The sequence below is a fragment of the Capricornis sumatraensis genome, chromosome 6 (genome assembly GCF_032405125.1).
Source record: "Capricornis sumatraensis isolate serow.1 chromosome 6, serow.2, whole genome shotgun sequence".
In the NCBI taxonomy this organism is placed as follows: domain Eukaryota; kingdom Metazoa; phylum Chordata; class Mammalia; order Artiodactyla; family Bovidae; genus Capricornis; species Capricornis sumatraensis.
The window spans coordinates 51,650,420-51,677,637 of NC_091074.1; the positions used below are offsets into that span (position 1 = coordinate 51,650,420).

Sequence of the window (27,218 nt, forward strand, 5' to 3'; positions counted from 1 at the left end):
TTTACAGAAGAGAAAAGATTAAAAGAAGCAAAGTGCCAAGCACAAAGCTCTCACTGAGTGGCTGATGGTAGATGTGGAATTCCAAGAACTCATCATTACAGCAGAATTAATACATGGTAGAGTAATATATTCACCAAGAAAAGTACTGCCCCTCATAAATGTTCAAAACAGTGAAATTTTGGTCACTGGTAATGTGAGGAAAACCACTAATATTCACAGCCAACTGGATTCACTTAATGAGATTAAAATGATACACAGAGAGGTCAGAAAATATATGCTCAAATGTCCAATGAACACAAAAGGGTAAAAAAATTTGACAAATATATATATATATATATATATATATATATATATTCCCAATACTAAAATGGGGTAAGAAAAAGAGAAAAATCCATGTGTCGATTGAGAAAGCCTTCTCAGTGGGATTTTTTATGTGGTTTTATTCTAATGTGATTTCCTCCGTTACCTCTGCGGCAGTTAGTTTTGATGCTAAGTTTACACTCAATGTGTGTGTGCATGCTCAGTCATTCAATCGTGTCCTTTGCAACCCTTTGGACTGTAGTTGGCCAGGCTCTTTTGTTCATGGGATTTTTCAGGCAAAGTTACTGGAGTGGGTTGCCATTGCTTCCTCCAGGGGATCTTCCCAACCCAGCAATCGATTCTACATCTCCTGTGTCTCCTGCATTGCAGGCAGATTCTTTACCTGCTGAGCGATCGGGGAAGCCCTTATACTTAATATGAAGAATAAATTCCTAATAGGAGGATAACAATTAGTAACTGTAAAGATAAAACAAAGATGACTGGGGGTGGGAGCAGAGGGGCAACTGCAGTGCAAGATTCTGTCTCTGACACCAGGACTTCATGACTGGAAAATACTTTGCACTTAATGAGAATCTTCAACAGTTATTGGGATCTCCGCCTGCTTTCATCTTCTTTTTTTCTGGCATACTTCCATTCACTCTGGCTTTTGCAACAGTAAAAATAAGAAAATCTGACTCAACTAAACCAAGTGTTATTTTACAAGTACAAACTGAAAATCAATCTACAGTCTGGCTTGTTTTTGTAACTGCTGTTGATTTTAAGCAACAATCTAGAGAACCCCTTGGCCTTATATGAGCTCATCAGTAGCAAGAAAGTCATTCTTAAATAATTTTTAATGTTTTTCAGAGTGAAAAAGAAATTCTTCAAACTACTGAATGTCTTGGCACATTCCATATGCCTACCTAGCGTTCCTGTTACACAATGAGAGCAAACTTGGAAGTAAAACCCCACTCCATGGCAAAATTAGAGGTGGATTTGGCTCTTGATTGTTTGAAATGACCATAACATCTTAGTACTTGATCCCAGGTCCACAGGTGAAGTCTTCAGGGATGAATTTCATACTTTCATAAATGCCTTGCTGACATTTTATCAATCTTATAGAATCTTATAATATTTTGTTGAACAAAACAAGGGGATAACTACTTAAAAACAGGGAGAAAGTTGTAAGAAACAAGAAGCCACCCTTATGCTGTGATAAACATCTGCAGGCTTCGGCAACTCTCTGCTGAAGCAGTTTGAAGACAAAATGTTTTTATCTCAGAAGAGCTACACTGAAAGCTATACCTTTGACACTGGCAAAAATGTGGGACACATGAAGCTGAGACTCCCAGATCAGCTGCGAGCTGGGACTAGGTCTGATGCTAAATGCCTGCTGTCACCAGATCCCAGGAAAGAACAAAGTAACACAGAGCTGAGTTGGGGTTCACCATGTGCAGGAGAACCTGCTCTGTGGCTCCCAGCAACCTGAAAAAAATCACAGAATGAGTGTCCAGCCTAGAAAGGAAGCCTGAGGCCCATCAGAGAAGAAAACTGGGACCCATTCCAAGAACCTATGTCATATAAATGAGGTATTAAACTTCATTTCCCTTCAAATTAATTCAACTTTGTCTAATCACATGAAATGAAGATTCTATAAACTAAATCTTCCCTATGTTCTCCTTATAGCTATTTTTGCCTCAGTATTGAACATCTACATTTAGATGCCCTCCAAAATGCACAACTAAGGCATAAGTGTTTCCCTATGGCTCCCAGAAACCATTAAGAGCACCTGAAAATACACAGAATCACAGAAAAATAAAGAACACATTTTATGGACATTTGCTTTTTTACCTAGACAGAGAAACTATTTACTTAAGCAAATTCTGGGTCTTTTAGAAGACAGTGTCAATTTTATTGCTTTTTGAAATGCTATGTAAAGCCTGAAAATTTGCACATAAGCAATTTCCATCTTTAAATATATTTATGTGGTAAGGTAAAGTACATGCATATGAATATACAGAATTTTTTAATCATCATTTACATTAGAAATTTCTTTATACAACTTTTATCTTTGAAAAAATTAGTGACTGGTAAGAATCCTCTGAGACGGCAGCAAATCCAGCTTTCCATTTAAGCAGCCTTTCACTGAGAGACATGAGTGATGGCAGATGAAGGCCTCTTAAGAATAGACTCAACAGAAAATGACAGCGGTTCATTCACTGAGAGTTTTGTTCCGACTTGTTTGGCTACCAAAAGGTCTTTTGCACATCTATCTATTGTAAATGTGTATTTCTGGTTCTCCTTGACTAAACACTCCCTGGGTTTCTTAGGGGCCTCTTCAAAGGCCTCTTTGACAGATGATGTTTTCAACTCGGGACCTGATTTGTCATTATGAGTTTGTTGGAATAATGAGTGGAATGGATTATGTTTAAGTGGCAGAGGGTGCCTGGTGCTTTCTTTGCTGATCTTGGTTAAGACGTGTCCTTGAGCTGCCAGGGTGTCCGTGTCAACAACGGGCGAGAAATTCCGTCTGGGTGGGGAGAATGCAGACCTTTCCGGGAGGGCCTGGTGACCCTGAAGGTCACTTCTTAAGATGTGGCCCTCAGGAGTGTGAGGCAGCACCAGAGAGCCTTCCAATTTTGGTGGCATCATGTCATGATCTGCTCCAAGTCCATCCTGCAGTCGTACTCCCTTCAAGTCCCAGCTGGTTCCAGGCTTCAGGGCCTGAACTGACGTGGTAGCGTTCAGCAGGCACTGCTGGTAGAGGAGGGTGTCACTAATGGGGCCACACTTGGGCCAAACTAAAAGTCTCGAGGATAGGGGATACTGTCTGTAAGTCGTGGCCACACTGACATTGGAAGAAATTAGTTCCATATTCCCAGAGCCTGAATACTGCATGGTGAGATCAAGGCAGGTGGGCAAAAAATTGCAGAAGTCTTTGTTTGGTGGTTCCACTGGGGTGGAGCTGTAGGCACTTTTGTAGGAGCTATACTCAGAACCGTGTACCATGCGGTTGGGCAGGAATAAGGCAGCAGCTTGGGAAGCTTCCAACATCTCCCTCTCTTTATATTCTCTCTCCAGCATAATGTTCTCCAACTCTTTATCAGCAAAGGCCCGCCTTTTCCTCATCCGGTCACTTACGGGGGGAGGTAGAGGTAAACTCCCTCCCACATAAGTCTCTGATGCAATGGGGCGGTAGCCTAAAACAAGTAAGCATTGCACATGACAGAGATTAACATCTAATAAGGAAAAATCTGGAAATCCAGAAGGCAACAGAAACAATGGATATCAGCACAACAGTTATGTACAGTTCCATATCACTGGTATTTTTATACAGAAAGCAAAAGTATGGGTTCAATTTTAAATGAATCCCTTCCCAGGGAAGGATATCCATACTGTAACTTTTTGTTGTTGTTTTTATTGTTATGATAGGTTTGTTTATTTTGACAGGCATACTTTACTGACTAAAATTTTAATATTCTCCCCAGGCTCCTATATATTGAGAAGACAAGGCTGCTCAGCTTGCTTCAATCAATTCTTTATTACTATCCATGTCACCTTTTTTCATTATTTAAAAAAAGATATCTATACCTAGAGCTGATGTCACTTTTATTTTCTAAAGTTGGCTCATTATGTACACATTGTTACAGTTGCAGAATAATCCAAGGAGAACTAGGGAAAAAGAGAAAGTTAAAGATTAGTGAGGAGAAAAAGAGGAAAGACTTAAGGAAACAGAAAAGCATAGAAAACTGAAAAGAGCTGTTAACTAGTTAAAGAGACTCTGCAGTGAACAATTTAACTGGGCCCCTACCCCCACCTCTGACTACCAGTACAAACAAAGGCCAGAGTATCCCCTGCTGAACGGAAAATAACTGATCTAAAACATTTTTCACCAGTACTAATCATGTTGGCCAGATATCAAAATGGTTGAACAAGCAATCACTAGAACATAGATTAAGTCATTATACATCTTATAAATAGGGATAAAGTAAAAAACAAAGATTAGTATAAAACATAAATAGAATTCCTGGCAGCATAAAATACTTTTGAGTATTTCATCAGCCCCAAGCACTCACCACTGTCAAGTTTGTTTGAAGGATTCATTGTGATGTTTGTGTTTACATAGTGACAAACCCATCATGCTCATTTGCAAATAAAATATAATTTGAAAATGAATGTGTACATTTCTATGGTGAGCTCTTGCCAGAAAGTTATTTACTTGGATTTTCTATTCCATTTCGTCCTCCCACTTCTCAAGTTGCTTTGGCACAATTTCAATTATCAGTGTGGTCCCTATGGTTATAAATCTGTTTACCCAGTTTGTAACCAAATTCATTTTGAATGCATGAGAAGCCATTCTAAGGTCAGAAGTATACAGTGCAGGGTGAGACATGAACAAACTTTAAAACCTGTCCAGAAACAACTCAATTCAGAAGCCACATAGGAAAAACAATTCAAATGCCTACTTTAAAAAAAAACAACCTGCTTTTCAACCTGAGCCTTATGAAATGGCAGCAATTAGAGCAAATATAAACTTTCCTTTTCTTTAAATGGTGAGAGACAGTCAATATATTATTATATCAATAAATAAATTCCATATCCAAACTGAACCATTTTAAAAAATCAGTAGTATTTTAAGAAAAAGTAATATATCCCCAAGCTTTAGAGAAAACAAACACACGGAGAGACATCAGTCTGTTCAAATTCAACCTCCACTTCTCTTGTGTGATTCAAAACTTTTTCCACATTCTACAATCTACAAACTGTCAATATACCAAAATGAAGCGTGGAATAACTGCAATTTAAGTAGATAATCCAGAGAGAAAAGGAGTACAATTAAAAAGAGAGGGATTAAAGGCTGGACTGCCCAGACTAAAGGCAGTGGGTAGCTCTTAAACTCACTTGACTCATTCTATTTAGTTCCAAATGAAACTAAAGATTTCTTTTAATTTATTTCCTTCCAGGACATCTGCTCTGGGATCACTTGGCAGTGTATCTGTGCATCCCTCACACTAGGGCAAATTTCACATGTACTCCATGTTAACCCATTAACTACTAGGCAGAAAACAAAATTACCAGTGAAAAAAAGGAGGTATGTGAGATTAATTTTCCCAAATCCTGATTTCCTTCCCAAACCCAGACTTTCCAATAAAAAGCAATTTCCCCTCAGATTGCTCCTTCACAGATAAGTGAAAATGCCATGTGCCTGAATAATGAGAATCACTGAGAACACAGTTTAAAAGGCTAAAGGATAATTCTGCGTTGCTTTACCTTCTAAAATGCTTTTGGCCAGCAAACTGGGTGCCCTGACTTGCCTCTGATACACTGCTTTGCGCTCGAAATTATTCTGTTTCCCGGAAAGCCCCTTCTTGTCCTGTAAACACAAGAAACATAATCAATAGAGCCGGGGATGGGGGGGGCGGGGTGTAAGAGAAGGGAGAGGCATGGAGGCATGAGTAATGGTCCTCGTTCTAAATGTATTTATTTTCCCATCCCATGTAAAGATGATTCTAAGCAAATTAATATCAGCACCTCTTAATTCAGCACAATGAGCTAGATGCTCTGTCCGAACCCTCCAATTGGGGTGCAAGGGCCCGGGCTTTCCCTGGGGCCACTGTTCGAGAGTCATCCAGACATAGTCCCCGTTCAAAAGTGGAGGGACAGCGGGGAGGACGTGAAATCCACAGTGGATGAGAAGGTAGGAGCCGGGCCCTAAAACAGAGCTGCGGCGAACCGCTGTGACCTCGGAGCCCAGCCTAGGGCCAAAGACGCCGCCGGGCACCCGACGTTGGTCAGAGATGTGGAGCAGGTTTCTCCTCGAAGCAGGGCTGATGGGATCCGGTACAGAGAGTTGACGGGGAAAAGTCGGAAGTTTTCAGGTCTGCCCAAAACTCCAAGCTGTTCACTGGGCACCAGAAGGTGAGCAAAACCAGAGTCGGGCGCACCCTCTGTCACCGCCTGGTAGGTGGAATTCCGGGCCCTTCCCCACCCGCGTCCCCGTCCGCAAGCCGCGGGGAGTGCGAGCGAACGCAGAGCCCGCCTTGCAACACGCGGGACACCGGAGGAGGCCGCACTGAGGCCCAGGCACCTCTGGAGTCCAGCGCGCCGCGCTCTCTGGGGCCCTTGGGAGGTTTCCCATGAGGATCACTGCCCAAGGCTTGCATGTGGTCCACTCCCCGGCCCCTTCTCGCCAAAAAGTAATATCAAAAATTCTCCATCCACCCCCAAGTGGGAGCTGCCCGTGCAACCTCTCTCTCTCTTCGGAGCGCGCTTGCACAGGGACACAAGAAAACACACAGTCCCAGGCGAAGTTCAAGAAGACCCTTTCCCTTCTCGCCCCGCGCTGGCGCCAGAGACCTGTCAACTGGTTCTTAGGTAGTTCTCCTCGAAGTTAGACGTCTCTTCTAAATTACCACGTCACTTTTGCTCTCATCTGTAAGAAACGGCAACCCACTCCAGTATTCTTGCCGGGAAAACCCCCTGGACAGAGAAAGAAGCCTGGTGGACTACAGTCCGTGGGGTCGCAGAGTAGGACACGACTGACACACACGTAAATAGGCAGCACTTTCCTAAGTGGCCCATGACTTCGGAAGCGCTGTGAGCTCTACGTGCTGGGTGGTTCTTTTTCTTGATAATACGGCCATGGACTTAGGGCGCTGCCATCGGCCTCTGTCCTTGGCCGCTGTCCTCCGCTTTCCCCCAACATCACCAAAATAAGCGATATAGAAAATCGAAATAAAATTATGTCCCATAATGTCCCCAACGGAACTTAACCACTTTCAAGACTCTGCCTGCTTCTTAACACAAAATCTTTTCTGCTAAGTTCCCCAGCGATGGCATGGCTTCCTGCCTCCCGACACCGTAGGCCAGCGTGGGCAGAGATGTCCTCTCATCCGGGCAGGGCCAGGCGCCTCGAAGACCCAGGCCGAAGAGTGTGCCTCACCCGCGTCCCCGACTCCCGACCCCCACCGCGGCCCCAGACACCCCGGAGGGGGCGAGCCGGCTGGCGTGTACGCACCTCCGTGGCCTGCTGCCTCCGGAGCGCCACCTGGGCGGCCATGACGCGCTGCCGCTCCACCACCAGCAGGCAGTTGGCGCACTGGCAGTCACGCCAGCGGCAGAAGCGCTTGTGGCCCTTGAGGCAGGACACCACGCCGTGGTTGCGGCAGCGCGCGCACTTGGGCGTGCGACTGAGCTTGCGCGGCTCCGCGCCGCCACCCGCGTTTGCGCCGCGCTCCGGGGAAACGGCGGGCGCCTGCGAGGCCTGCGGCGCCGTGGGCGGCCTTGGCGCCAGGGCTCCCTGACGCTCCGGCCGCCCCGGCACCCCTGGGGATGCGGCCGCCTCCTCCCCGTCGCCCTCGTCCTCCGCGTCGACGTCGTCCTCGTCCTCCGCGTCGTCGTCGTCCTCGTAGGCAGGCGGCGGGCTGGGCCCGGGCGGCGTTGGCGGCGGTGCCCCGCGGCTGTCCTCCTCCAGCTCCAGGCTCTCCACGTCGATCTCCCAGTCCACGGCGGGACCCGGCTGCCCGTCCGCCATGGCGCACCACGCCTCTCCCGGGCCTATGCTCAGTGGCCTGCACTCTGGGGAGACAAGAAAACACCCAAAGACCCACCGATCGACCTCCGTCAGGCACCGGCCCCAGGCTTGGGGCCCAGAACGCCTGGTCTGCCCGCCTCCGACCTCTTGAGAAGCCCACTTCTCTACACGTCCTTCACATCCAGACCACACGAGCATTTATTTCTTGTATCTTTAGCCCCCCTCACGGTTCCCCAACCCAGCAAGGTTCCTATCTGTGCATTCTAAGTGCTCCGTGAACACCAGCCCTCTCTGGCTTTACACACGCTTTTGGGACAAGTCCCTGGGTAAAGATAGCGTGTTCAACTACCACGGCCTTGGTCACTAGTCAGGCTTTGCCATATCCAACTAGTATAGCCATGATGAATATAAAAATGTCCATGTAAGAACTGTTTTCTTTCGGATCACAAGGGACCTTTGGACCCTGCGAGGTACCACCCACAACTCCCACACACCTGTCATCCTCCTACACCTGTCGGACTTGGAGAGATTCTCTTATCCTCCCCAAACCCACCCCACACCCTAGCACACTCCCCCCACCTCAGGATACTGCAGATTTAATCAACTAAAATCAAAGTTGTTTTGCTGCCAATAGAGTCCCATTGGGGACATTGGGCACAGAGCTGCAGACACCCGTCCAGCATCAACAGTGTTTCGACCACGCAGCACTAAGCCAGGCGGGCTCTGTGTACATCGTTCATGATTTGCACTTAAAGACAAGACATACAAGTAGAATAGGAAAGGTAGGGAAAGATGATTCACGCCCTTTGCCCACCCCAGCAACATTACATTAACTCACCAAGACTCTGAGGCCCCGGCTAAGCAGCCTAGGCGAAAGAAATCCAGCCTTGGGACCTTGTTCTTGGGCTGCTGGCAGGGCTTGCAAACAGAAATCGGGGTGGCCACACCCTGTCACGAAATCTGGTGCTGACAGCTGGAGGCCCGCGTGGATGAGGAGTGGAAGAGAAGGAGCATGGAGAAAGTGAGTCAAATTCTTAGCGATCACGCTCCACACATCCCGGACTCTGATCATTCCTCAGCAGCCAGGCGCTTCACCTCGCTGAGGCTGCTTCTGGCTTTCTCTGACCTTAGCTGAACTGTAAGGTTGGGCCGTCTTGACCAGGTTTCGATCTCGAGTTCCCGGAACGCGCGGACGGGCGGGCGCAAGCAGCAGCAAACAGCGCACTGCCCCTGGCTGCAGTCGCCAGCCTCGGCTCCCTTTCCTAGTATTATCCGCTCAGGCCCCCGAGCTTTGTGCCCGCTGATTGGCCGGTCGTCAGGCGGTGTGCACGCTGATTGGCCGAGGCGCTTTGGCCCGGCGCTCCCCGCCTCCTCGCGACCGCCGCGCCCCTCCCGCCGCGCTCCGCCAGAATCCTCCCCGGCGGCCTTCGGTGCAGCCGGGAAGTCTGTCCCGAGGTTAAAACCGAAGTGTGACGGCGCCGGCGGGAGCGAAGTCGCCATTTATCTCGTGGCCTAGAAAATAAGCAGACAACAGTCTTACAAATCACGTTGTCTTCAAAAGAAAGTAACAGACGACAAGGCAGCTTTCAGAAAAACATAAGTCATCAGCATCACCAGTGTGTCTGCAACTCAATCATTAACCCAGTGTTAGGAGCGGAAATAAGAGAAGCGCACGGAGGCATCTTACTTTCTCCTGCAAGAATAAATCAATGGCTACCTTTCACCCCAGCGCCGGCTTAACAGGACTTAATGGCCTGCAGATACTCTGGGGGCTAGCGCCACTCATCCTCAAGGTGAAAAGTGGTTCCTCGTTAACTTTCACCACGCCCGTGAGACAGGCAGGTCACCCACTCACTTATATTTTTCTATATGAATTCCTATGAGTTGATTTGGGAGAGAACGGATATACGTGCCATTAAGAGATCGAAGTACAATATATTCACTCAGCATTTTTTTAAACGAAACCGCCTTTCAAAGAACTTTTTGGTATTCGTGAATGTATTTATAAGAGGGAAAAGGGCTCCTTCATAAATCTCTTACGTAAATGTTTTAATAACGGTTACGTTTCCGACATCCTGAAGAAGGGAATTAGTCTTCTAATTCAACGCTGCATTTTATCTCTTAAACTAAGTATAAAGTCACTTGGACACTTTCCTAGTTATACCTTTAAATAATCAGTGCCTCTTAGGAATGGTTTAGAAGACAGATTAGAAAACTGAATGCCTGTGCACTGAACACATAGTAGGCCCGCTACAGATATGTGTTAAACAAAGGAAATTACTGAAAATTAGAAGTTAACCGCTAGTGGTAAAGAACCCGCTTGCCAATGCTGGAGACGCAAGAGACGTGGGTTTGATCCCTGGGTCGGGACGATCCCCTGGAGGAGGGCATGACAACCCACTCCAGTGTTCTTGCTTGGAGAATCCCATGGACAGAGGAGCCTGGCGGGTCGGAAAGAGACGGACACGACAGAGCAACTGAGCAGACAGGCAGGCAGGCAGAATTAACCAAGCTCGAAGAGGTGGGAACGAGGCAGCTTAGGAAAGACTACTTTGAAACTAACGCGATGTGCTGGAGGCGCAGGTATTCCAAATCCTCTGGCGATGTGGAAAGTTCTTCCCTAGTTACGAGGCACTGCGATTTCTCTCTGTGCGGGTTCTCCTCTCTCCTCTCTCGAACCGCTTTCCATGCCCAGCGAAAGAAGTAGAGAAACAGTTCTCTTTATTGCCGTCGGCTGCTCAGTCCCTCTGGGCATTTCGGAGGGTGACATGGGAGCTCTGACCACTGAAACACAGGACAAAGAGCCAAGCAGACTCCTGTTTGGCACCACCTAGAATCACTGTGATTCTTAACCTTTTGCGTAGTTTCTTACACTCACCAATGCGCATTTATTCACCATGTTAGAGAGTTTGACTTCTTGAGCGCAGAAGTGTGTTATTTGTCCCGTTTTGCCCCAATGATGAAACTGAAGTTCAAAGAGGAGTCCTGGGTCACGCAGTGGGAGGGCAATGGACTGGTATGCAAAGTCCTAGGTCGGCTTCTGTTCTGAAGTCTCAGACTTCGAGAAGCCCTTCGTTTCAAGCCAGAAAAACTCACAATGGTTTCGTGTTTTTTATTTCCCTGCGCGGCTTCTGATTTTAGTACCTGCCCTTCTGCGTCTCCTCGTTAGCTACGTTTTTACCTTTGTAAACAGCCTTTTCATTGCTTCTACCGAGGCGTGCTAACGAACTACAAACTTCCAACACTGCTGGCTGCGCGGGCAAGCAGTTGGCCGACTGGATTTTTATTTAATTTAGTGCTTTTACCGCGGGAGGGGGCGGAGGACAGGAAATCATTAGCCCTTCACTAGTTGTTTTAAATATTAACAAACAAAATTAAGAAAGTAGGTTTGCTAAACTAGTGGTTACCCTAAAAGAGAGGGAAGTCGCAAAATAAGTTTGCAAATTTTGGGTAAGTCGATTGAGGGGAAGGGGAACCCAGACAGAATGAAAAGGGGAAAGGGGTGGGATCTGCTGTTTCCTAAACAGAAAATAAACAAGACGGGCAGCCCTTGAACTAGTTCGAGTTGTAAAAGCTGCTATACAAGAAGAAAACACGTGGGATTTGTGAACAGTAAACCATGCGGGCTGAAACCAGGACAAGGGGTTGGAGTTGGGGGGAGGGGGGACACCTGAGGACCATGAGGGCAGCTCCTGAAAGCGTATGAAGAGTGCGAGGCCCTCAGAAGTCTGAGCCCGTAGTGCCGTTCCCTGCGCCGCGTCTGGCTAGATTTGGGGAAAGCAGCTCCCAAGAATTTTCTGGAGGGGTGGAGCTCTCTGGATCCAGGTGGGTGGGTCCTGGACCATTCCCTCCACTGAACGCCAGCCCCCACCCTTCCTCCCCCGTTAAAAATCTACACTGCAGCCCTATTGCTTCCTCCGGACTTCCCCACCCATCTCCAGGTACCTTCCCCAACCTGTCCTGTTCTCTTTGCACCCCACCTTTGGGGGCAAGCAACTGTAATCGTGATCCCGTTGAATTACACTCCATTCCCTGACCCTGAACTCCGCAAGAAGATCAAGATCCCTCCAATTGCTGAGAGGTGAGATGGTGTGGAAGTGGAGAAGTTTTTATCTTAGGAGGAGTTTAGGAAAATCTGAGGAACTCTAATATTAAATCAGAAATTATCTGAACGGAGGCGGGGCCACGACTGCACAAACTGGTTAGTAAACTAAAGATACAGAGACAGCAGGAGTGAGAGAGCCTGGGCTGGTTGTTGATTGTTCCATCCATTACCTGATTTGGTTAATTATATCCCTGGGCCTCAGTTGCCTTATCTGCAAAATGGGAAGAATGTCCATCTTTGGCCCATTGTAATAAAGAGGACAGTTTTCACACAATGGGAGTTTAATCAACGTTATTTGGCCAGCGGGCGGCCGCCCTTGCAGCCCCAGGGGGGCCGGCCACCTAGTGTCTCCCCAACTTGACTGACAGGCGAGGGCGCCAGGAACCCAGCTCCTTTCCCCAGGGCCCTCTCTGAAAAGGGGTCAGGCCCTGACTGCAGATCTATTAGGCGAAGAAACAGGTTCTTTTGGCTTGTAAACCAACACCAAATTACAAAGGGCAATTCGGCGTCTCTCTTGTAAATTATAAAGCTGCGGGCCGCCACGGTCTCCGCCAGTCCCCCATGATGGGGGTAGCTTCGGGAGTGTCTTCTTTCTGAGCTGGCCGGCTCTGGGGGCCCCTTCTCCCTCTCCTTTCCCTCCAACTCTCTCTCATCTCTCACCCCTTTCCTTTCTCTGGAATCTCGGACACACGCAATGCTAACTTCCCCCTACCCCATACCGAGTCAAGCAAGGGAACCTGGAGCGGGGGGCGGGGACAGAAAGGGGGTGCGGAGAGTTTCCCTCTTTCAAAATGATAGGGGCTTTCTTTTCTGTTCTCAAAATAAAATTAAAAAATAAAAGCATGTTTCAAAGTGGCCGCGCTCGCCCGTCAATTCCTTGCTAAGAATCGCAGCCGGCAGCCCACCACGCCAGCTCACGTCCCACTTCAGGACGCCTAGCTTCCCAAGCCTGGCCTGGCCACTTCCCGCCGCGTTCTCTGAGGCCCCGGCTGCTAGAATGGAGCGGGATTTCTGGGTCCAGGCTCCTCTACAGTAACCAGCTTGGAGGCCGAGAGTCCAGGTTTGGGATAGGCTCTCAGGGGTTAGAATGCTTGACCTGCGGGTCCCTGGCTGGGGACATCGAGGAGGGTCCTTAACTCCCTCTGCACCTCACTTTGCGCAACTGCAAAGTGAGATTAACCTTAAAGGAAAAGATAGGTGCAGACTCCTTGGCACGGTGACCCACCCGCACTAAAGGGTCAGTACCTTAGGAGTTATTTGTGTTATTTGTTTTAGTTTTATCATTTGAACTCAAGGAACTGGCCTGCGGAGAGCCCAGGGGAGCCCGAAGCCAGGAAATACGAGGCCGATTTCCTGGGGCCTGACCGACTTTCCAGCATCCAGGCCAGGAGGTGAGGCCTGAGCTGCACCGCCAGCCTGAGCAGCCTCGCGACGTCAACCTGCTGGCAGCGCCCGGGGTGGTGAATGGTTTTTGGAACCGTCTAGGAATCGCAGAAGAGCTCTGCTTTGGCTGATAAACCCTCCGGTTTCTTTTCAGAAGACGACCTCAAATCCACCTCCTCTCGCGGAAGGCTACTCTTAACGTTATATCGTCTCACAACTTCGACCGGCTGTGGACGCAGCGAAATAAATAATCCCAGATGGGACTGCGGCAATTCGATTTCCCAATTTGCTTTGCGTAATCAAATATATGACCTGTCAGAAGTCAAGAGGAGGGGGCCGGGGGATGAGGCAGCTAGCGGAAGATAACTGTTCTCCGCGAGGCTTTAGAAGTCTCCTTTCCCCTGCTCCCTGCTCTGCATGTCTAGGGAAAAAATGCTGAACAAAAGAGGACAATGTGATCTGCGCTCTCATCCCTCCTCCGTGGGAAGCAAGGTTTAAATCACAGGCATTTATGACAGAAGGGGACCCACTTAGTCAACGCCCCATCGTTTTACAAACGGAGAAGAAAATTGAGTTTGGGAGAGTGCATAGGACTTGCCAAGGATACACGCAGCTCCACAGTGACTGCGTAAGACCAAAGGGTCCACAGTAACTCCCCCTCCACCTCAAAGTCTTCACACCATTCAAACAAACAAAAATGTGCCCTTTGTGGGATGCGGATGGAGTTGGATGGAGTTAGATGCCGGGTGTGTGAAGCAATCCTAGAACATCCAAGGATCTGCCCGCCAGCCCGACCCAACCCCCAGGCAGCTTCCATCCTCCATGCTGGGAAATGTGGCTCAATTCACTTGGGGGTCAAGTAGCTTCTAGGAGATGAAGCAACTGCAGGCGTCTATGACTTCTCAGTACCCATTCCAAATGGCCGTCAGGGGAGGTAGAGGCTCAGGCTTGTAGTGGGGCCTGGGTTCCATCCCATGGGCGTGTCCTTGCTTGTTGCCACCTCGGAGGCACACTGAGCTCCTGCTGGGGGCCTCCCTGAAGCCCCTGGGGGCCTCATGCTTACCTGACCATGAACCCTTATCCCTGAGAACTGCTCGCCTCTACTCCCATCCCATACTGGGCCTCACCTCTACTCCCATCCCATACTGGGTCTTACTGTCCTAATTTCTAGAGGACAGCCTTTAACCACACTCAAATCACTCTCCATATTTTCCCAACAGTCCAACTATTAATATCAAGTAGAGAAGAAGAGGAAAACAAAGTGTTTGTGGTGCAGGCACTATGGTGAAAATTTAATTCATCCCTGGTAGGACCCACTGGGTAAATCCTTTCATTTTCCTGGGCTTCCGGTTTCTTGACTAAAGTGAACAGTAAATTTCATTGGCTTCCAAGTTCTCTTTCAAACAGTAACAAATCTAAACTACCATTTGATGGACTCATGGTACAGATCATAAGGGCATGAAGAAAGTCCAAGGAGGACAAGAAGAGGAGAGAGGAAAAAGAATTAGAAACAAAAAAACTTGGTGTTGATTCTGACATCTTGGTGATATTCTGCTCCTGCATATTTCCATTACTGATCTTATATAATCAAAATCCAAGTCAAGTATGTGATAATAAAACCCAAAAATGTCAACTAGTGAAAGAAAGGGACATGGAGTAACTTCACAAAAGATTCAGTTCCCTAGAGCCCAGATCCAGTGTGGTGGATTCATTCAAGTGACAAAGAGGGTTCTCGCATGTCATCAAGGTTCCATGATGCTATAACTTCCAGATTCAGTCCAGATGGCTGAATTTTAAGAAAAGAAAAGAAAAAAAAATTTACCAGGTCACTTAAATAGGCCTCCCTATCCCTATTCTGTGTGCTAATCTCCTTTTGGGGTTTGAGTTTGGGCTCTGGAGAGGGCCAAAATATCTTCTTTGCTGTTAACCCCAGGCAGTCTCCCTGAAATGTGTCCTCTCTGGCTGGCTGAGTTCCTTCCAGTCTCTACCAGAAGCATCCCTATGGTCAAGCTTTACTCTAACCTAGTAGAAGATTCCAACAGTGTAACACAAATAGCACAGATGCTCCCTCCTGATGGACTGGGGGTGGGGAGGGAGTGCCTAAGAACAGAGGATCAAACTGTACTTGGCTCCTGCTCGCCCTGGATTCACATAGATAGCAAGCAACTATCCATACATCCAAGTGACTGAAGTGTGATCACAGGTCTGGAAGCCAACTGGCAAAAACACAGACACTTCTACACAGCACTTGACCTGTCTGAGACAGTTCTAAGATTCTTTTCCTCTATGAAATAAGCAGTGTAAAAAAAGTAGAAGAGTCTCCAGGGATTTTCCTGTTCTAGTCTTGGTTTTGCCAACTAAAGTAACCCTTGACCTTGGGCCAATTTACTCACCATTACTTCTTTAGGCTTTGATTGGCTACTCTGCAAAATGAAAGACTTGAACGAAATCACCTCTAAAGGTCCTTTCCATATTTTTAAAAAAATACTTTTGGGTGGGGTGAGAAATTGAAAAAGGCTTGTATGATGGTTTCTCCACGGAGGTGTGTGGGGAGAGAGGGGATGGGGAAAGACGAAAGCCCAACTTGAGCGCGTGCCCCTCTTACAAAGTGCCACATAAACTTGAAGAGCCAGGAGGAAATATTCTCTTTGAAACGCTGACCCCAGACAGCAGGCGGGTGTTCTAAGGAAGGAAGATGAGGAGTTTCAAGGGGGCAGGCAAAGGGGAGATGTCACTTGCTTCACACTGATTTAACGGAGCGGGAGTGCAGGTGCAAGAAACTCCCATTCTCGCCTCCTGGTCACCAAGCCTCCCCACCCCGCCCCCTGCCCTCCACCCCTGCCCCTTTTTTCGTAGAAAATTTATTGGCGAGGTGAGGCCAAGCTAACAAAACTGCAACCCCGGGTGCCTGCCTCAGGCCCCGCAAGAATGCTTTGATCCTCCCACAGTGCCTAGTGGACCCTTCCCGATTGTACCGTCAAATGCCAGGGACCCCCTGGGCCAGGCCACTGCCCAAGGATCCAGCGTCCTCCAAAACAGGGACGGGTGCATCCTCCCTACCACAAGAAGCCACACGGGGGCGCCAGGGGGCGGGCGCGCTAACCAGCACTTAATAGACCAGGCTGAGACGCAGAGCACCGCTTGAAATCTCCCTGGCCCTCCCGTGCTCTTTTCTAGGTGGGCTCGGTGGTCAGAAGCACTGACCGATTGGAAGTCTGAAGGGTCATCAGCGAGAGATTTAAGCGTCATTTGCTTGTGGCGGGGGGTGAGTTGGGGGCTGGGGGGTGGGGCGGGGAGCGGTTCTGAATCCCAGTCTTGGCCTTTTAAGCATCTACCTGGAAGAATGGAGAGGGACCTTTCTTGCATTGATTCTTGGACTGCATTTCCCAGGAAGGATAAGAGAAGTAGGATTCACAACTATTGAGGGCCCACAGTTTGTCAGTTTGGATGCTGGACCCTTCTAGCTTGGTGTTATCGACTCTTCACAGCTTTTCATTTGACAGTTAAAGATGCGGATTCTAAGAGGCTGTCCTGTCCAGGGGGCTAGGACGACAACAGAACCCAGATCTGAATTTGAACCATCCCATTCCAGCACACTTCCCACCTGGAGTTAGCAAGACCTAGGTCCCAGCTGCTTCTGAAGGAAACCAATCCCCCAAACTAAGAAATGACCCAAGACAAACCCACGCAATGCCAAGGTCACAGGAAGCTGTGTAAACCACCCTAGGCTCTGAAAGCACAGAAGACCTAAGATCATTTCCAAGGCTCCTGAGAAGTTTTGGTCAAGGCCCTTGACCTGTCTATGTCTCAGCTGCTCATTTACAACATGGAGATAATAAATACTTTTTCCTTACAAATACCAGTGGTTTTCTAAGTTCAAAATGAAAACAAACAAACAAAAAACCCTGGAATTATTTGAAAATCATAAAGCATTTTGAACATAAGGTATTAATGAGGTCCCCCTTGTCTTATTTTGTCAAATCAAGAACATCATTGCCCTGGGTAAGCAAGTTGATAAGATTATGACTGTGAACAGCCACAGAGGGGACTACTGTGCTGGTTTTATTAATGACTGTTCAAGCAATACCCTTCTCTGAAATGACGCTGCCATTATGTTCTTTCACTTGCCAAATAAAAAAAAAGTACTTTACTTTCCTTGTGACCAATGGGAAACAACGTTTTGGAATGCTTATAGATTTCTTTATCTGTGTGAAAGCATTGAGAAGGAAATACTGTTCTCACTTTGAAGAGCAGGAGGGAGGCTGAAAGGTAACAAAACCTTGCTAAATAAACACACTGACCCACAGGCTTTCCATTTCTCTTCCAAAAAATCCTTTGTGTCATTATGCAGGGAAGAACAGGTTCATCTTTAACTGTCTTATCTCAGTCTGCTAAGATTGGTTTCCAGCTAGAACTTTAAGCTAAACTGTTTTCCTTCCCTTTCTTTTTCTTCTGCTTTTAATAATGGAAATGTTAAACAATATACAAAGGCAGGTCAAACAGTGTAATGTCCATTAGCAAAATCCAATAGTGTAATATCCATGCTATTCACATATCCATATGGATACACAATATGTATATATCTGTTAGCCAGATTTAACAGTTGTCATGGGCTAGTCTTTCTGCTCCTCCATTCTCAGAAGAATACTTCAGAGAGTCCACTGCTTTTATGTCAATTAAAGCTTCAGGCCCATGGCCTGAGTTGGTAAGATTTAATTACAGTAATTGGATAGAATTTCTTGGGTCTCTGATCTGATATCTTCTAGAATTCACAACCTTGTGATAAATCACTCCAGCAAAATACTCGTTTGAGCACTTGGCTTGATGCCAGTGGACTGGAATCAGAGACACAGGCGGCAGAAGTGAATCATGGCTCTAGAGTCTAGGGTCTACAAACCGAATCCCTGCTTTTCTAGTGCAGCCTGCTTTTCTAACCAACTTGGAGGACTCCCTCAAACACACACAGTAATTAATTACTCTTTCAAAAGGTTTAGAGTTTTTACACTGTACAAGGCTGGAATTAGTTACTTTCGCAGAGTTTTAACTAAAGTAGCTAAGCACTGGTGTAGATCTATGTAGATGTATGAACCAGTGTAAATCTATGAACCAGCTGGACTCTCTACACTCAAAGAATTTTACCTTTTGTCCAAGACGCATCTTGAGCCCAGCCTAAGACATCTTCACCTGCCTCACACTGACGGGAACAGACTGCCTCCCAGGAGCTCAAATATGAGTTTCATTGTCACCGTGTTCTTTTTAACGGTTTTCTTCAGCCCAGTTTGCACCATGCATGCAGACATCTGCACACTTAACCTTCATCTATTTAAGAGTTACAAGGAAGAGAGAGGGATGACAGAGGATGAGATGGTTGGATGGCATCACCAACTCAATGGACATTGAGTAAGCTCTGGGAGTTGGTGATGGACAGGGAGGCCTGGCCTGCTGCAGTCCATGGGGTTGCAAAGAGTTGGACATGACTGAGCGACTGAACTGAACTCAGTCAGTAGACTTGGCTTATCTTTTTCAAAAGAACTAGAACTGGCCTCAGTACACAGTCCACCATATGAAAGCACATAATCAGGTTCCAGTTACGACATTCTCTATAGTATTCCCAGATGCTCTGGGTCATTTGGCAAATCTATAATGTAATAATATTGATGGTTCCCTCACATGTGGTGTTAAGATTTGCTCAGCCAAACATTTTTTTCTGCACTCTCTTTTAAAAATATGTCACTAGAGCTGTCCTGAAATTTGTTTGTACTCTGGCAGCTTTATTTAAATGTCAACCAGATGCAGAATTTCATTGCAGTGTTTCCTTTTTCTTTTTTCAGTTTGTCCCTGTGCATTATTGGTGTTTTGAAACATTTTTTAAAAGTCCTTCTAAATATGTTGGTTGCTGACTGAAGATAAAAGATTTTAACAATTAATGAACTTCCTCAGTTAACATGTTTTAATTTTCCCTTCTGGCTACAGGATCACGGTTTCTGAATTTCAAATATTTTTCAAGTCGAGACAGAAGTAGAGGCATTGCCTCATTGAGTGCAGCTTAACATTATGGGACCAGTGATTTCTGCAGCACAGAAGGGACGTGTGGCAACGTCCCCCTCCTCTTCCAGTTACACACACTTCCATTCAAAACCCTGTTCTCGCTCCTTTCGAAAAATATTATCCTTCCGGGGTGAGATTTTTCACGCATAACCTCAGCTCAACCAGTGACTTTCTTTGAACAAAAAGAAGGAACTCTGATTATTCTGTGTTGTACTCAGAAAAGCAAAATAAGTTTCAGTAAATTTAGAATATACAGTTAAAAATCTATATTGTAGGTAAATTTTCCTGGGAGATATTAAGTGTGGAACTTTATCTCGAATTTTTTTATAAATTTACACCATAATGAGATTAATGCTAATTTTGTCTGTGTGTCTGTAAAACAAAGTTTTATTAACCAAATTTCCCATACTTGACACAAATTAGAAATAGAATTTAAAAGTTTTTCTAAAAGTACAGTTTAGCTTTTACTTCTTTTGTAAAATTAGTTTCTCTAAAAACTATGAAATTAATTAAATTGATACGAAAAATACAAAGTGTGCAGTGCCTGCTTTGGGGAAGATCATGACTCAGTGGTGCCAATCATTTCATTTCTATTTCTTAACTGCTTTCAAAACTTTAAATGAAAAAAGCCACAATAGGCTACTCTTAAAATTACTCAATAATTACAATAATCTAACAAAAGAACATGGGAGTACAATTTATCATGTGCAATGTTATTCAGGATGACAGGCAAGAGATTTTTCATGCAATGCTGCTTGCTTTATGCTACTGTGTTATTTGATAACCATCCCCAGGGACCAGGGTCCCAGTCCTACCTTGAGCTGAATCTCATCCAATCAAGAAATAATTAATCTCAATCTGAGTCAACCCTACTAAGCTTCAGCAGGGCCATACTGAAATTTGGAGCACCACTAATAAAAAACCAGAATAGAAGGAAAAGCTACATGTAATACTGTACTAGTTATTGCCTCTGGGAAAGCAGATCTTAATGGGCTTTAGAAGGCATTTCTATGAGTGCATTTTTTCACTCTTACTTAGGTTTAGAATGTTGAAGCCGCTTCCTTCCTTTGTAGCAATGAATTTTTTAATTCAATGGTCAGTGAAATCATAAGAAAAATTCTAAGTCCATATTTGAAGGCTTGCCAAGATTCCAAGTCATAATTAGACCTCAGATATGCAGATGACACCACCCTTATGGCAGAAAGTGAAGAGGAACTAAAAAGCCTCTTGATGAAAGTGAAAGTGGAGAGTGAAAAAGTTGGCTTAAAGCTCAACATTCGGAAAACTAAGATCATGGCATCTGGTCCCATCACTTCATGGGAAATAGATGGGGAAACAGTGGAAACAGTGTCAGACTTTATTTTTGGGGGGGCTCCAAAATCACTGCAGATGGTGACTGCAGCCATGAAATTAAAAGACGCTTATTTCTTGGAAGAAAAGTTATGACCAACCTAAATAGCATATTCAAAAGCAGAGACATTACTTTGCCGACTAAGGTCCATCTAGTCAAGGCTATGGTTTTTCCAGTGGTCATGTATGGATGTGAGATTTGGACTGTGAAGAAGGCTGAGCGCCGAAGAATTGATGCTTTTGAACTGTGGTGTTGGAGAAGACTCTTGAGAGTCCCTTGGACTGCAAGGAGATCCAACCAGTCCATTCTAAAGGAGATCAGTCCTGGGATTTCTTTGGAAGGAATGATGCTAAAGCTGAAACTCCAATACTTTGGCCACCTCATGCAAAGAGTTGACTCATTGGAAAAGACTCTGATGCTGGTAGTGATTGGGGGCAGGAGGAGAAGGGGATGACCCAGGATGAGATGGCTGGATGGCATCACTGACTCGATGGACGTGAGTCTGAGTGAACTCTGGGAGTTAGTGATGGACAGGGAGGCCTGGCGTGCTGCGATTCATGGGGTCTCAAAGAATCGGACACGACTGAGCGACTGAACTGAACTGAACTGAATGTGTTTGAGAAATTAAATTCACATCCGCCACACACGCTGTTAGCAAAAGAACACCCAGAAGCCAGTTGGAGCAACGAGAAGTAATTCAGAGACTCAAACTGCCTTGATCATTTGGGTTTGGGGAGAAGAGAGCAGACCCTGTCCCCAAATAAACACGGACAGATAATTCTTACAGGAGTAAGCAGTAGGCCGTTGACCTTACAGGTCCTCCCAGACCAGCAAAACACCTGTCTGACTCTGATGTTACGCCTTGCCAGTGGAGCAGTTTCTAAACAAACACACTTGTGAGCACTGTAGTGAAACAGCCAAAACAGTTATAAGGAGAGAGTCCTCATCGCTGTGAGACTGGGGATGGGCAGGTGATGTAAACTACCTTGATGGACAGGCAGCTAATGTGATTAACATTTAGAAAATATTAAATTTAATGCTCACATATTTTTTTTCCAGCTGCATTGCGAGGCTCCTGGGATCTTAGTTCCACAACCAGGTATTGAACCTGCATCTTAGGCAATGAAAGTGCAGAATCCTAACCATGGGACCACCAGAGACTTCCCCCATGATGTTTATTTTTTAAATATTCATAAAAGCCCTGCACCCAAGTCTCTGGCCCTCTACAAACCAATTCTGAAACTGCAGTTGAGAAAAGTTTTAAACAAACTCTCGCCCTTCTTACCTGGTTAAAGGGGCCAATGAACCATGAAATGACCAAAACACTAACTGTTAATATAGGAAAAACAAGACAGGAGGCCTGGACAATCCCCGAGCTGTCTAACCAACCTCTGTGTAATCAAGAGTTTATTTTCAAAGCCAGCCTTTCTGTCTGGTGTGTGGCTCAGTCCCCCATGCCCTCAGCCTGGCTGTTTGCACAGCCTCCTCTGTGGGCAGATCTCTCCAAATTCAGCGCCCCTTTACAACAACAGTTGCATCATCTGAAAACATCATGTGGTCTGCCCTCCAACTCTCACTCCCAGCTCAGTGCCGCAGGACAGTGCCACCAGCCCTGACTCTCTTCCAGCTTGCAAAGCCATCCACAACCTCAAATTCTGCTTTTGTCTATGAGAAACCACCCACCCATACTGACCCGCCCAATGCCCTCTAACATACCTGCAGGTCTTTACTGATACCTCCTCTCTGTCTGTCCACTGCTACCAGCCCCTCAGTACTCCACCAATCACAGTCCAGCATCTCTTAAGGATCTGTTCACATTTTATGAAACCTTCTCTGCCCAACCCATCCAAGGAATACCCTTCTCCTTGACCCCTGATTTATCTCAATGTCTATGCTCTTTATATTCTACCTTGTATTTTTAGCTATTTTTATATTGTTTTGTTTTGTCATTTTGGGTATGTTATTTTCCTAAATCTAGACTGTAAGTTCCTTAAGAGTAAGGACCATATCTTAAAACTCTTTGTATTTCCAATAGCACCTAGAACACCCCCTTAAGGAAGATATGTAGTGAGTGAATATGTGCTGATTAAATGATTAAGTCACCCGTTTGTGAGTGGCAGATAAGGGTCTTTCATTCATTAATTTAACAGACATTTATTGAGTACTTATCATGTGTTAAGCCCAGTTCTAAGCTCTAGAGACACAGCAGTGAATAAAAGAGACTAAATCCCCTGACTTTATAGAAGACAGACAAACAAATAAGGTCGTACATAATATGTCAGATGGAGATAAGCGCCATGAAAAAAAACCTAAGTCCTCTCAAAATTCACATACTGAAGCCTTAACCCCCAACGTGACTATACTTGGAGAAGGGTGTTTAGAGGGTGATGAAGGTTAAATGAGATCATGAGGGTAGGGTCCTAGCTGAAAGGATCGGACTTGTAAGACATGAGATAAATCACTGTCTCTCTGCACACATGCTCTGAGGAACACAGCGAGGTCACAAGGAGAAGGTGGTTGTCTGCAAACCAGGACGACAACCCCCACCAGAACCTAACCATTTCTTGCACCCTGATTGCGGACTTCCAGCCTCCAGAACTGTGAGAAAACAAGTGTCTGTTGTTTAAGCCAAAACAAACAAGAAAAAAGCCTTTAAGTCAGAGTGACTAAATAACAACAAGAGGAATAAGGAGTGTCTGGAAGGGGTGCTATCTTATACAGAGTGGCTTCACTGATGAGAGATGTTTGAGCAGAGACCTAAAGAGGTGTTGCTCTCTGATGGAAGAAGATTCCAGACAGAGAAAATGACACGTACAAAGCCCTTGAGGTAGGAATGTGCTTGGTGTGTTCAATGAACAAAAAGTGGCACGGTGCAACTGTATCAGAGTATGTAAGGGAGACCGTGGTAGAGAAGTGGGGAGGGGCATTCAGATATAGAACCTAGAGCACCTGGACTTTGGAGGAAGATGGGGAACTTAACAGAACTGTAAAGCATTAAAGCAGTTAGTGTCATTAAGCATGAATGGCAGTGACTAAAATCAGACCAATGCTCAGGCTATTTGTATAAAATAAAATCACTCCCACATTTATGGAGCACCCATCTAGGCCAGGTGCATTAATAGATTATCTAATTAATTTATCTGAGTTGAGCAATATGTCCATTTTGTAGACATACTAAGTTTAAGAAACTTGCCCACAGTCACACATCTGATCGATTATCAGTGGGCCTGGAATTCATCTCCAGATAGACCTAACTCCAGAGCCCATTCCTTTACATCAACGGGTACAACACCATTTACAACACCATTGCTGGTGGAAACTGCAGAAGTCTCAAATATACATTATCCTTGACTATACATGCATGCATGCCAAGTCACTGCAGTCATGTCCAACTCTTTGAACCCTAGGGACTGTAGCCCACCAGACTCCTCTGTCCATGGGGATTCCCTAGGCAAGAATACTGGAGTGGGTTGCCTTGCCCTCCTCCAGGGGATATTCCCAACCCAGGGACTGAACCTGTGTCTCTTATGTCTCCTGCACTGGCAGGCTAGTTCTTTACCACTGATCCACCTGAGAAGTTCTCGACTTCTGGAACAGACAGAAACCATCTGTGAAATTTGGGCTCTCCCTCACCCCCTAAACAGTGCCCAGACGAACACCACTGCAGGTGCCAAATCAGGAAGCAGGTATGAGGGCCACCAAAGTTAAGAATCACTGACTCAGGGGCTCAGATAGTCTGTTAGATCCATGATATCCAGTGACTCTTTCCAGCTCTTAGCGACTGAAAGCCTTACTTGGCAAATATCTAGCCAACAAATTCTTTTTTTTTTTTCGATTTCATTTCAGAATCATAAAACACATGTGTCAGTCAAATACACTTTCTGACTCCAGATTCGGATCCACATACGTGAAAGGAGGAGTTATGAAAGGGTACACTAACAAGCGGAGAAGGCGATGGCACCCCGCTCCAGTACTCTTGCCTGGAAAATCCCATGGACAGAGGACCCTGGTGGGCTGCAGTCCACGCGGTCTCGAAGAGTCAGACACGACTGAGCGACTTCACTTTCACTTTCATGCATTGGAGAAGGAAATGGCAACCCACTCCAGTGTTCTTGCCTGGAGAATCCCAGGGACGAGGGAGCCTGGTGGGCTGCTGTCTCTAGGGTCACACAGAGTCGGACATGACTGAAGCAACTTAGCAGCGCCACTCCAGTACTCTTGCCTGGAAAATCCCATGGACAGAGGAGCCGGTAGGCTGCAGTCTACGGGGTCGGTAAGGGTCGGACATGACTGAGTGACTTCCCTTTCACTTTTCACTTTCATGCATTGGAGAAGGAAATGGCAACCCACTCCAGTGTTCTTGCCTGGAGAATCCCAGGGACGGGGGAACCTGGTGGGCTGCTGTCTATGGGGTAGCACAGAGTCGGACACGACTTAGCAGTAGCAGCAACAAGCACAAAGTGTTGTCACTGCAGAGAGAGAGATCCACTGGCCCAGTGGATCCTGGAGTCAGGAAGCAGTGCTGGGCAGAGGCAAGATGGCAAACGGGTTTCAGTTCCAGAACCAACTCAGATTGCCAATGTGTGGCTAACAAGAGCATCGCACAAAGTAAAGGGGCCCAAGGCCAGGCAGCAAAGAGCAGATCTGAATTAGACGACTTCCCCAGATGTGCAGATGGAAAGCACACTTTATGTGACAGTTAAGTCAGACAATATCATGTTAGAGGAATATATCCTACCTTATCCCAAAAAAAGATGAGAGTGAAAGAAGCCAAACTCAGTATTTAGCAAGTAAAAATCCATCTAGTCTGTACTTAACCACTGGCATATTCAGAATGAGACCTTAGACAGAAAAAGCCCCATCTTTATAATGTTACTTATTAACTTATATAATGATGCTAATATTTAAAAGATAGATTTGATAGATTTCATTTACCAGGTGGTTTATCAAGCATATCATGGATAATGAAGTTGTATTTTAGGGTAATCCTGCAGGTGGAACAAAGTCATCAACAATTAGCTAATTATCAAATTATCGATGTGCTGACACTATTCTTCCTAATCGAAATGGTTTACTTAACTGCTGTCTGACTCTGTTACAAGCTTTTAGCTTCTTCCTCTGATTTTTCACGAGCCTGACAATGTGACATTGTTTGCTTTTGTCTTTTTTCCCAAGGCTTATGTTGACTTGTTTTATTATTCTCTTGATATGCCTACTTGTTGAACACTTAAATAAGCAAGCCCCTAAGCCAAGAATATGTGAAAAAGAAGCCACTATCTACCAACAACCCGATCTTTAAAAAGATTTAGGCAGAGAGGGCACAATAAAAACATTGTTAGGTCATCTCTCTGCATGCAATCCTCTTAAAGTTACTTTCACTTTTCCTCCTATTGTTATGGAACAATTTCTGATACATAATTTTTAAATATTAAAATATTCTAGGTTATGCATAGTCATTTTCTATTTCATGAAACTATTAAGTATATGTATATACCACATATATAAGTATATGTGATTTCATGATAAGTACATATAATATCTTACACTATGCATAACTATTACTTTTGCACAGAATATGTCAGGCATACTTCAACATGAAAAGATCTGTTGACTCTGGAAAGATAACAGTGAAAATCTCCCATGATAATGTGTGCTCATGCAAATATCTCCTAGTTATGCTATAGAATGAGAAATATATTAAATTGAGAGCTGGGATCATTTGCTCATGATTTTCCAACATATTTTACCTTAAGAACCTTTCTACCAAAGAAAGCATCCTGCAAGGCGCCAATGTGAAAGTTAAATTCTGAGCCACCCTCACTGAAACAGGAGTGGGGACCCTGTGTATCTCTGCTTCTCCACTTGCCTCAGCCCAGCCCCACATGGCAGTCTCTAAATCACGGAAACTGAGGAAAGGGAGCCTTAACCAGGTGCTATATTACACAAGATTTGTTTGCTGAGCATTTCAACACCAGACTATAAACTGCTTTATCATGTTTCCCTTGGATCAATCACCCCTTTATGAGAGGCCTCTAAAGCAGGAATTCTTAATATTTTATGAGGCTCCATCAGGATGGGCTTTGAACATGCTCTTCCCTTTATTTTTTTCATAATTTATTTTCTAAGTTTACATCCAAAGTCACTTAAATGAACGGGAATAATGTCATTAGAGAACAATGACCACAAGATCTGACACGGTGATGGATGCCTAGTATACCTTCAGCATCTGTTTCTATAACTTGTTTTGACTCTAAGACACTCAGAAAGTCCTGATTCATTCAGACACGTAGCTGTAAAGAGTAATTTTTAGAACTTTTTAACTGAGGGAGAATTTATATTCAGTGAAATGCATAGACATTAAGCATACGACCCAATGACTTCTGACAGAGGTGTATACCTGTGTAACCAACACCCCAATCAAGATAGAGGTGCCTATCTGTCTGGCTGACTTTGGGGTGAGGGGATAAATGGGGATAAATGATTTTGGCAGTGTGCAG

At 45.5% G+C, this 27,218-nt stretch overlaps 1 protein-coding gene across 2 annotated transcripts; it reads right to left on the reverse strand.

Moving 5' to 3' along the window:
- Positions 1-2,442: 2,442 nt before the first annotated feature.
- DMRT2 (doublesex and mab-3 related transcription factor 2) lies at positions 2,443-7,834 on the reverse strand. Of its 2 annotated transcripts, none has more exons than XM_068974590.1 (3): positions 7,319-7,834; positions 5,572-5,674; positions 2,443-3,500 (listed from the first exon to the last, which is right to left on the reverse strand). In XM_068974590.1, exons 1-3 carry the CDS (start codon positions 7,832-7,834, stop codon positions 2,443-2,445), a joined length of 1,677 nt encoding a protein of 558 aa, XP_068830691.1. The 2 variants fall into 2 exon arrangements, with proteins under 2 accessions (XP_068830691.1, XP_068830692.1); XM_068974591.1 differs by lacking the exon at positions 2,443-3,500 and adding an exon at positions 3,917-3,972.
- Between the last annotated feature and the right edge of the window lie 19,384 nt (positions 7,835-27,218).

Coding starts and splice junctions, on each gene's coding strand:
- DMRT2 (XM_068974590.1), bottom strand. CDS start 7,834: ATGGCGGACGGGCAGCCGGGTCCCGCCGTGGACTGGGAGATCGACGTG. Junction 5,675..7,318: donor GGAGGCAGCAGGCCACGGAG/GTGCGTACACGC, acceptor TTGTGTTTACAG/GACAAGAAGGGGCTTTCCGG. Junction 3,501..5,571: donor GGCCAAAAGCATTTTAGAAG/GTAAAGCAACGC, acceptor TACTTGTTTTAG/GCTACCGCCCCATTGCATCA.